Genomic DNA, 11142 nt, shown 5'->3' with positions numbered 1-11142 from the left:
CTGAATACTTAAATGCCACATATTAAAAATATTGCCAATTCTTCTAGCAAAATTATGCCTTTTTAAGGGCATTGATGCCTGAAGCTACTTTATCTTCGTCAAGATTGTTTCTTCTCCACACTTTCCTGGTTTTTTATCAATAGTTTTTTTTTCTTTTTTTTTTTTTTTTTTTTTTTGAGAGGGAGTTTTCACTTTTGTCGCCCAGGCTGGAGTGCAATGATGCGACATCAGCTCACTGCAACCTCTGCCTCCTGGGTCAAGCGATTCTCCTGCCTCAGCCTCCCAAGTGGCTGGGATTACAAGCACACGCCACCACATCCAGCTAATTTTTTTGTATTTTTAGTAGAGATGGGGTTTCACCATGTTGGCCAGGCTGGTCTTGAACTCCTGACCTCAGGTGATCCACCTGCCTCAGCCTCCCGAAGTATTGGGATTACAGGTGTGAGCCACCACACCTGGCCAATAGTTGTTTCTTTAACATTTGAAAACCATTCAGATTTCTGGCTTGTGTTGCATCCTACTGCCATACAGAAAACAGTGCTTCAATTTTTAAGGTTATTTATTTATTTTTTTCAAAGTTTAGGTTTTTATTGTATATGCTATAAAAGAGGTTTAGTCAAAAAGACCAAAGCCCATGTCCTTATCAGACTCCTCAGATTGTTCTTTCTTTGCTTCCACTTTTTTTCAACTGAAGCAGTAGCAGTGGAGTGGGCAGGACCTCCAGCTACTGCAGGTCCACCAGCCCTTACATTGCAAATCGGGTTCCCAATGCTGACATTGGCTAGGGCATTTGCAAACACACGAGGCCAGAAAGGTTCAACATTTACACCAGCTGCTTTAATGAGGGCTTTGATTTTATCATCATGCAGAACGAGGGCCGAGTAGATGTAGGCAAGCTCGGAGAGGGAAGCCATGGCACGGGCATGTGTGGGTTTGGCGCTGCTGGACACAGTGCTAATCGCTGGATAAAGTGAGGCTCTCACCCCAGTGTGGCCTTAGCTTCCTTGGAAGGACCCAGCACCTTGGCAGCAGCTGAGGAAAGGGGAGTTTTTAAGGTTCTTTAAAAATTTATCGGCCGGGCATGGTGGTTCACGCCTGTAATTCTAACACTGGGAGGCCGAGGCAGGCGGATTGCCTGAGCTCAGGAGTTCGAGACCAGCCTGGACAACACGGTGAAAGCCCATCTCTACTAAAATACAAAAAATCGGCCGGGCATGGCAGCATGTGCCTGTGGTCCCAGCTACTCGGGAGCCTGAGGCAAGAGAATTGCTTGAACCTGGGAGGAGGAGGTTGCAGTGAATGGAGATCATGCCACTGCACTCCAGACTGGGCACAGAGCAAGACTCTGTCTCCAAAAATAAAATAAAAATTTATCTGAGATGACTCTTTCTGAACCTTTCTGGCTATCCAAATGAAGATGTGCAAACTCTTTTTAGGTATGTATTCATTTAGTTTATGCTGTCATCAAACCAGCATATCTTGCAGTAATTCTTCCTGCTTAGCCTAATATTAATATTTTTCCTACTTGCCAGTAGGTAGGACTTACACTAATAACCCTCCATCTCTCTGTTTTAGTAGTTTAAGCATTTATCCTCACTTGTAACCTTTATTAAAATCAGTTTTCATAATTAAAATATTCTGCAATATGACAAATCTTAGGAAATAAAATAGGCTGGATTGATTTGGGTTTAGACAAGTTGGATTTACACTTGAGCTGAATGTAATAGATGGTGAAACATAAATGGGACACGTATCAGTTGTGCAGTATATAGCGATGTTGAGCATTTTTTCATGTACTTGACCTTTGCATGCATTCTTTTGAGAAATGCCTACTAAGATCTTTTACCTTTTGAGACAGGGTCTCGCTGTGTTGCCTGGGCTGGGAGTGCAGTGACACAGTCATGGCTCACTGCAGCCTCGACCTTCGGGGCTCAAGTGACCTTCCTGCCTGAGGATCCACCATGCCTAACACCACGCTGGTCTCGAACTCCTGGGTTCAAGCAATCCTCCCGCCTCAGCCTCCCAAAGTGCTGGGATTATAGGCGTGAGCCACCACACCCAGTCCTTTTACCCAGTTTTAAATCAGATTGGTCATTTTTCACTGTTCTTTATATAGTCTGGTTTTTAACCCCTTGTCAGGTACATATTTTGCAGATGTTTCGTCCCATTCTTTAGGTTGTCTCATCACTCTTGTTTCCTTTGCTGTGCAAAAGTCTGTCAGTTTGATGTAATCCCATGTGTTTATTTTTGCTATTGGCCTGTTTTGCTGAGGTCTTATTTTAAAAATCCTTGGGCCAGGCGAAGTGGCTCACACCTGTAATCCCAGCACTTTGGGAGGCTAGGGTGGGTGAATCACATAAGCATAGGAGTTCAAGACCAGCCTGGGAACATGGCAAAACCCCATCTCTACAAAAAAATTAAAAATTAGCCAGGCGTAGTGGTGCACACCTGTGGTCCCAGCTACTCGGGAGGTTGGGGTGGGAAGCTCACCTGTGCCCACGATTGATTGAGGTTGAGGCTGCAGGGAGCAGTGATTGCGCCACTGCACTCAACCTTGAGTGACAGAGAACCTCCCTGTCTCAAAAAACAAAACAAACAAACAAACAAAAAAAAAACCTTGCCCAGCCCAATGTTATAGACTATTTCCATATGTTTTCTAGTAGTTTTGTAATTTCAAACTACATTTAATCCTAATCCATTTTGAGTTGATTTTTGTGTATGGTAATAGGTAGGAGTCTAGTCTCATTCTTCTTCATGGGGATGTTCAATTTCCCCAGCACCGTGTATTGAAAAGACTGTCTTTTCCCTCATGTGTGTTCTTGGCACCTTTGTTGAAAATCAGTTGACTGTAGGTGGCATGCGCAATATATAAAGAGGAAAATCAGCCATGGACCAATGAAGAATGTTAATTTGAAGCGATTTTTTTTTTTTTTTTTTTTTTTTTTTTATGACGGAGTCTCGTTCTGTGGCCCAGGCTGGAGTGCAGTGGTGCAATCTTGGCTCACTGCAAGCTCCGTCTCCCGGGTTCACACCATTCTCCTGCCTCAGCCTCCTCAGTAGCTGGGACTACAGGCGCCCACCATCATGCCCGGCTAATTTTTTTTGTATTTTTTAGTAGAGATGGGGTTTCACCATGTTAACCAGCAAGGTCTCGATCTCCTGACCTCATGATCTGCCCGCCTCAGGCTCCCAAAGTGCTGGGCTTACAGGCGTGAGCCACCGTGCCCGGCCTGAATAATTGTTCAGTTCAACATATTTTCTAGTATGTGTCAAATTTGTATTATGTCACAAACAAACATCTTCATTTTTTAATTGCTCATTATAAGAATGATGTTTTACTCAAGAAGAGATTTGTTTTGTTTTGTTTTGTTTTGTCTTGTCTTATTTTTTGGAGACAAGCTGTTGCTCTGTTGCCCAGACTGGAGTGCAGTGGTGCAATCACAGCTCACTGCAGCCTCAGCCTCCTGGGTTCAAGTGATCCTCTGGCCCCAGCCTCTCAAGTAGCTGGGACCACAAGTACACGTGACCATGCCTGGCTTATTTATTTATTTATTTATTTATTTATTTATTTATTTATTTAATTTTTTGAGACAGAGTCTTGCTCTGTCACCCAGGCTGGACTGGACTGGCACCATCTCTGTTCACTGCAACCTCTGCCTCCCGGGTTCAAGCAATCCTCCTGCCTCAGCTTTCCGAGTAGCTGGGATTACAGGTGCACACCACCATGCCTGGCTAATTTTTGTGTTTTTAATAGAGATGATGTTTTACCATGTTGGCCAGGCTGGTCTTGAACTCCTGACCTCAAGTGATAACACCTGCCTTCGACTCCCAAAGTGCTGGGATTACAGGCATGAGCCACTACACCTGGCCAAATTTTTTTATTTTTTGTAGAGATAGGAATTTACTGTGTTGCCCAGGCTGGTCTTGAATTCCTGGGCTCAAGTGATCCTCCTGCCTCATCCTCCCAAAGTGCTAGGATTACAGGCATGAGCCACTGTGCCAGGCCAGAAGGGGGATTTTTTTAAAAGCCCTTAAAATAGCTCTGAGCTGGACATTTTTTTTTTTTTAAGATAGATCTCACTCTGTCACCCAGGTTGGAGTGCAGTGCCTCTGCCTCTTGGGTTCAAGTGATTCTCCTGCCTCAGCCCTCTGAGTAGCTGGGATTACGGGCACCCACCACCACACCTGTAAGCTGGACACGCTTAACTGCTACTATAACTGCTGAGAGTTACTATGAAGTTAGCAAAACATTGTTACATCAGAGCAGCGTTGTCATCATAATTAGACTAGTGAGTTAGTAAAGTAGATGAGAATTCCATCCACTGCTGTCAGGAATGGCTTCAGGGAAAGATACTTATCCTACTTTGCCTAAACTCAGTAACAACTGCTCTGATGAGAGTCCCTACAAATCTGCTAATAAGTGAGGACTTACGGGGTTCTGGGGGTTTTTGTTTGCTTGTTTTGCAAACTGGGAGCTACAAAGATAAGATCAATAACTTTGTGTTCCCCTTTGGCATCTATGTAGAAAGTTTTATGTTCCAGAGGGAAATATGTGCGCAAGGAAAGCAAGTGTAGAGCATACATAAATTCAGAAGTCAGTATAGTTACTGTTTTTTGTGGCTGGCCAGACATTTCCTTTAGGCAGTGGGTAGGCCTGAGGCAAATCCAGGTGCCTTGACTTTTCTGCTAAAGTCAAGTTAAAATGGGCCTGATGCAGTGGCTCACGGCTCTAATGTCAACAGTTTGGGAGGCCAAGGCGGGTGGATCACTTGAGGTCAGGAATTTGAGACCAGCCTGACCAACATGGCAAAACCCCAGCTGGGCATGGTGATGCACTCCATCTCATTTAAAAAAAAAAAAAAAAAAAAAAAGATTAAAATGGACATTGTGGGCAAATTGTAAAGGATAGCATGCAGTTAGAGTTACAGATACCTGGCCCTGACTTGATCTTGGTGATACCTGGGTATTTAAATGGTTATCTTTTAGTTGAGTTTCAATAGCACAGCTGTCTGTCCTGCAGCAGCAGGGGACTAAACGTGAATGCACAACTGCCTCCAGTCCATGGAGTGATGCTAAAATGATTGTATTTGGCTCACAAGATATCTTTTCTTCTTGCTTTCCTAATCGTCAGGTATGAGGAGATTCATTTGCCACAATTTTCATTAAAGCAAGGGATGATCCCAAGACGTTATGTTATGCCTTGGAAAGAAAACATGATATTCAGGAATGTGAATCTGAAGGTATTTCCCCATAAGCATACATAAGAAAAAAAAAAAAACAACATTAAGCTGGATGCGGTGACTCATGCCAATAATTGTAGCACTTTGGGAGACCAGAGGCTGGTGGATCATTTGAGGTCAGGAGTTCAAGACCAGCCTAGCCAACGTGGTGAAACCCCATCTCTACTAAAAATATGAAAATTAGCTGGGCGTGGTGGCGGGCACTTGTAATCCCAGCTACTCGGGAGGCTGAGGCATGAGAATCTCTTGAACCCGGGAGGCAGAGGTTGCAGTGAGCCGAGATTGCGCCACTGCAATCTAGCCTGGGCGACAGAGCTAGATTCTGTCTCTAAATAAATAAGTAACATATATATATAATTTAGTGTATCTGTGATAGATGTACATAACTATACAAAAACTGTTTTGATGTACTGTCACATAAACTTGCAAATGAATGTTAAATAGTAATATTTGTTTAAATAACCTATTTATATACTGAAGAATTTCAGAAATTTCACGTGATGCTATCTAGAAGTTGTTAAACTCATCATCAGAAGATGCCGTTAATATTAAAGGTACACTACAGAGTGTATATTTTTTAGGTTGTCCTGCATATTCAGATAGCGAGGCATGGGAATATTTTGGCTAGTTTTACACATGATTTACCCATTCAATGCTCCTGTTCAGTCAACAGTTTTATTTACTTATTCCTTTTTTTCTTTTTGGAGACAGGGTCTTGCTCTGTCGTCCAGGCTGGAGTGCAGTGGCATGATCAAAGCTCACTGCAGCCTCAATCTGCTGAGCTCAATTGATTCTCCTGCCTCAACCTCCCAAGTAGCTGGGATTACAGGTGCACATCACCACGCCTTGCTAGCTTTTTGATTTTTAGTAGAGATGAGGTCTCACTATGTCTTCCAGTTTGGTCTTGAACTCCTGAGCTCAAGCGATCCTACTGCCTCGGCCTTCCAAAGTTCTAGGATTATAGGAGTTAGCCACCACGCCGGGCCTACTTTATTTATTTATTTAGAGATAGGGTCTCACTCTGTCACCCAGACAGGAGTGCAATGATGCAGTCATGGCTCACTGCAGCTGCAGCAACCTCTTGGGCTCAGGTGATCCTCCCACCTCAGCCTCCTGAGCAGCCGGGACTACAGGCATATGCCACCATGCCCAGAGAGTTTTGGTATTTTTTGTAGAGATGGGATCTCTCTATATGGTCCAGGTTGGTCTCCTGGGCTCAAGCGATCCTCCTGCCTTGGCCTCCCAAAGTTCTAGGATTACAGGCATGAACCACTGTACCTGGCTCCAGTCAATAGTTTTAAAACAGCAGGAAAACTACTATAGGTAAAATGCGGCAGCCCCTGTAGAAGATAGTGAGACCATTATTCAAAAAATTAAACATAGAATTACCATATGATTCAGCATTTCCACTTCTAGGTATATGCTCAAAATAATCGAAAGCAGGGATTCCAACAGGCTTGTTTTAAAACATTTTGTGGCTGGCGCGATGGCTCATGCCTGTGATCCTAGCACTTTGGGAGGCCGAGGCAGGCAGATAACCTGAGGTCAGGAGTTTGAGACCAGCCTGGCCAACATGGTGAAACACCATCTCTACTAAAAATACAAAAATTAGCCGGGCATGATGGCACATGTCTGTAATCCCTGCTACTTGGGAGGCTGAGGCAAGAGAATCACTTGAATCCAGGAGACAGAGGTTGCAGCAAGCCAGATCACGCCAGTGCACTCCAGCCTGGGCAACAGAGCGAGACTCCATCTCAAAATAAATAAATAAGTAAATAAATAAATAAACAAATATGTTTCCTCAGATTTACTACAGTCTTAATATTAGTCTGCATTTCATGTAATTTAGTAGCGTATCCAGGTCATTTTAAATGCCCTAAGTAGCTTCAGCATGGTGACAGTATTGACTTTTTCATTTATGAGAATTATAGGTTGTAAACTTTATAAGTTAAAATCAGTAAAGAAAAACTTTGTTTTGATTGCATCAAAACACTTATTCTTGACCTTACTTTTAGAGCTATGATTCAGCATCATTTTTCAGAGCTATTTTACTGTTGCAATTTAGTTGACAGTGTTCCTACCAATGAAACTTAAATAAGTGAATTAAGTAATTAAGTAAAGTGAATGTTCCCACACTGAGTAAATGCTAACTTATGCTTTCCTTCCTTTTATTTATCCTCACCATTTTTCCATTAGGAGTTTAAACACTGCACCTAACAACATTAAAAAATGTAGCACAGAGGCTGGGTGCAGTGGCTTATGCCTCTAATCCTAGCACTTTGGGAGGCTGAGACGGGGGTGTGGTTTGAGGCCAGGAGTTTAAGACCAGCCAGAGCAACATAGCGAGATCCTGTCTATAAATTAAAAAAAAAAAAAATTATCCAGGCATTGTGCATTGTGGTGTGTGCTGTAGTTCCAGCTGCTTGGGAGGCTGAGGCAGGAGGATTGCTTGAGCCTAGGAGTTCCAGGCTGCAGTGAGCTATGATTGCACCACTGCACTCCAGCCTGGGTGACAGACTAAGGCCCCCCATCTGTGAAATATATATATATATATATATATATAAAAAAAACACAGCATTTTATATATATATAATTGGCAGACCAATCCAGTTCCACTGCCTAATCTTACCACATTCCTCTACCTTTCCTTCCTCCTCACTGTATCTTTATTATTCATCCTCTTTGATTTTCAGTATCAGATGAACCAAACTGAAACAGACTTGCAGGATGTTTAATTAATTAATTTGTTTATTTTTGATAAATATATATATAAATATATATAAACACAGCATACCAGAGTTGGGACTGCATCCCAAGAACAGGCCAGAATGCTATTTGGCAATATTGAAGAATCAGAAGTAGATGTGTATTTAAGTTAGTAACTTCAAATAGTTGTTATTTATTTATTCAACAGTCGTAACAGCATCATCATACTTTATACCCTTTTTGATACTTAGTAGTTGGCAAAGCTTTTTTATTCACATATATTTTATTTGCTACTCAAAGAATCCTTTAATATTCCCATTTTATATTTGAAAAAACTGAGTCTTCTGGGAGTAAATGACTTGAAAGTTTACATTAAGCAGTGAAGCTCAAGTTCAGCGATCTGCCTCCAAATGTATCACCTTTATAGTCTGCATGACTCTTTCTGGTAGTGAGATCACACTGACCCACAAAGCATTGCTTTTAGAAAAGGGATGGTCCTCTGTTTAGCAGAGCTTCCTTCTCAACCAGGATGGTTAGAAAGACTATGGGGAAACCTCCATCTTTTTTTGGAGAGGGGATGGGGTCTCACTCTCTTGCCCAGGCTGAAGTGCAGGGGTGTGATCATACCTCACTGCAGCCTTGGTTTCCCAGGATCAAGGGATTATCTTGCCTCAGCCTCACAGACATGTGCCACCATACCCACCTAATTTTTTATTTTTTGTATAGATGGGATCTTGCTATGTTGCCCAGGCTGGTCTCAAACTCCTGAGCTCAAGCAATCTTTCTTGGCTTCCCAAAGTGCTGGGATTAGAGGTATGAGCCATGGCTCCTGGTGAAACTTCCTTCTTAATCTAACAAGAAAATGATGTTTGATGTGTAACAGAGAAGATTTTCTTTCCTCTTAGCGAGCAGAAGTGTGTGGAATCCATACTGGCCCTTTAGAAGACTCTCTGTTTTTGGATCACAGTGAAAGGCTTTGCCATGGGGAAGATCGCAAAGTTGTCTTGCAGAAAGGCCCACCAGAAATAAAAATTGCAGATATGCCTCTGCATTCGCCTCTCTCCAGATACCAAAGCACTGTGATTTCCCATGGCTTCAGGAGGCGACTAGTCTGATGAAAGAAGAGTAAAATAATAAAGTGTTTCAATCTCTGCTCTCTTACTGTCTCTGATAAATGTTTAATGTGTTGTAAATTTGTATTTCACCTGCAAGTTCAATTTGTTTAAAGGTCTTAAGTCAGTTGTATAACGTAGAGATTATACAAGCTTTAGCAAGGAAACAGACTCTGAGATAATCTGAGATGAGGTGGAGGAAGAAGGAAAACTGCCTTGCTGACATTCATTTCACACTAAGCACATAAGAATCAGCAGACCAATCCAGTTCCACTGCCTAATCTTACCACATTCCTCTACCTTTCTCTCCTCCTCACTGTATCTTTATTATTCATCCTCGTTGATCTTCAATGTCAGATGAACAAAACTGAAATAGAGTTGCAGGATGTTTAATTTATTTATTTATTTATTTTTGATACAGAGTCTCGCTCTGTTGCCCAGCGGCTCACTGCAACCTCTGCATCCCGAGTAGCTGGGTCTATAAGTGCACAATTCAAGAGGAAAGAGAGCATGCCTGGCTAATTTTTTATTTTTTGTAGAGGTGAGGTTTCATCATGTTCCTCAGGCTGGTCTCAAACTCCTGAGCTCAAGTGATCCACCCACCTAAACCTCCCAAAGTGTTGGGATTACAGGTGTGAGCCACCACGCCTGGCAAGATTTGGAAATATTTTTGCTACTTGCTGATTCCTCCTAACCTCCTCTTTTCTGACTACTCCTCCAACACACATACACCTAAGATTCTGGATACTGGTAATTAATCACCACGGTAATTAGAAGTGTTTGGCAGAAAACTCTTTGATGCATCAAACAATTTTAGTGAGAGTGTAGCAGGATGAGCCACAGACGAAACTCCTCAGACACCGAATTAAAGAAGGAAGAGGTTTTTTTATTCAGCCGGGAGCGTCAGCAGACTAGCATCTTAAGAGCCGAGCTCCCCGAAAAAGAAATTCTTCGCCTTTTTAAAGGCTTACAACTTTAAGGGGTCCACGTGAAAGGGTTGTGATAGATCGAGCAAGCGTGGGAAACGTGACTAGGGGCTACCTGCATCAGCTAACAGAACAAAAAGTTTTACAATGCTTTTTTCATACAGTGTCTGGAATTTACAGATAACACAAGTAATTTAGGTCAGGGGTTGCTGTTATTATTACTACTTTTTTTTAACCGCTAGGGCAGGGTGGTGGTGTCAAGGTTGTCTGGCTATTTATCTTATTTTTGTTTCTTTCTAATTTTTTCTTTCTCTCTTTCCTCCTGTCTTGTGAACTACACAAGGTGGAGGGAGGAGGGCAGCAGGAGTAGTAGTGGTCTCCTTCCTTAAGAGAGATATATTTTCTGTATTGGTTTAGAGTATCCAAGTGTCAATTTCCTACAGCAAATAATTTATTCACGTAATTTGGCTACACAACAACTACCATATGTAAAGTGATGCAGCCACTGTAAATTACAAGACAGCCTGGTAGTTCCTCAAAAAATTAAACGTAGAATTACCATATGATTCAGCAATTCCACTTCTCAGAATATACTCAAAAGAATTGACATCAAGAATGTGAACAGATATTTGTACACCAGTGTTCATAGCAGCATTATTCACAAGAGCAAAAATGTGGAAACAACCCAAATGTTGATCAACTAATGAATGGATAAACAAAATGTGGTATACACCTACAATGGAAAGTCATTTACCCACAAAAAGGAGTGATATTCTGATACATGCTACAACATGGAGGAACATTAAAACATCATACTAAATAAAACAACCCAGACACAAAAGAATAGATATTGTGTGGATTCCTCTTATGTGAGATCCGAAAATAGTCACCTTCATAAAGAAAGAAAGAATAGCTGGGCACGGTGGCTCACACCTGTAATCCTAGCTCCTTTGGGAAGCCGAGGTGGGTGGATCACCTGAGGTTGGGAATTCGAGACCAGCCTGACCAACATGGAGAAATCCTGTCTCTACTAAAAATACAAAATTAGCCAGATGTGGTGGCGCATGCCTGTAATCCCATCTACTCGGAAGGCTGAGGCAGGAGAATTGCTTGAACCCGGGAGGTGGAGGCTGTGGTGAGCCGAGATCGCGCCATTGC

The 11142-nt window shown here is 42.2% G+C and overlaps 1 protein-coding gene and 1 pseudogene across 1 annotated transcript; one reads left to right on the top strand and one right to left on the bottom strand.

Annotated features, from left to right (window-relative positions):
* Positions 1–612: 612 nt before the first annotated feature.
* Positions 613–914, bottom strand: LOC103244449 (large ribosomal subunit protein P1 pseudogene; annotated as a pseudogene).
* Positions 915–4166: 3252 nt separating this feature from the next.
* Positions 4167–9104, top strand: SPMIP10 (sperm microtubule inner protein 10). Its single transcript, XM_008014288.3, has 3 exons — positions 4167–4420; positions 5132–5240; positions 8852–9104. Exons 1-3 carry the CDS (start codon positions 4335–4337, stop codon positions 9059–9061), a joined length of 405 nt encoding a protein of 134 aa, XP_008012479.1. The 5' UTR covers positions 4167–4334; the 3' UTR covers positions 9062–9104.
* Positions 9105–11142: the final 2038 nt, after the last annotated feature.

Source organism: Chlorocebus sabaeus, chromosome 23, assembly GCF_047675955.1.
Source record: "Chlorocebus sabaeus isolate Y175 chromosome 23, mChlSab1.0.hap1, whole genome shotgun sequence".
Lineage (NCBI taxonomy): Eukaryota > Metazoa > Chordata > Mammalia > Primates > Cercopithecidae > Chlorocebus > Chlorocebus sabaeus.
The sequence above is the reverse complement of the archived record's forward strand: the minus strand, read 5'-3'. Positions and strand labels throughout refer to the sequence as shown.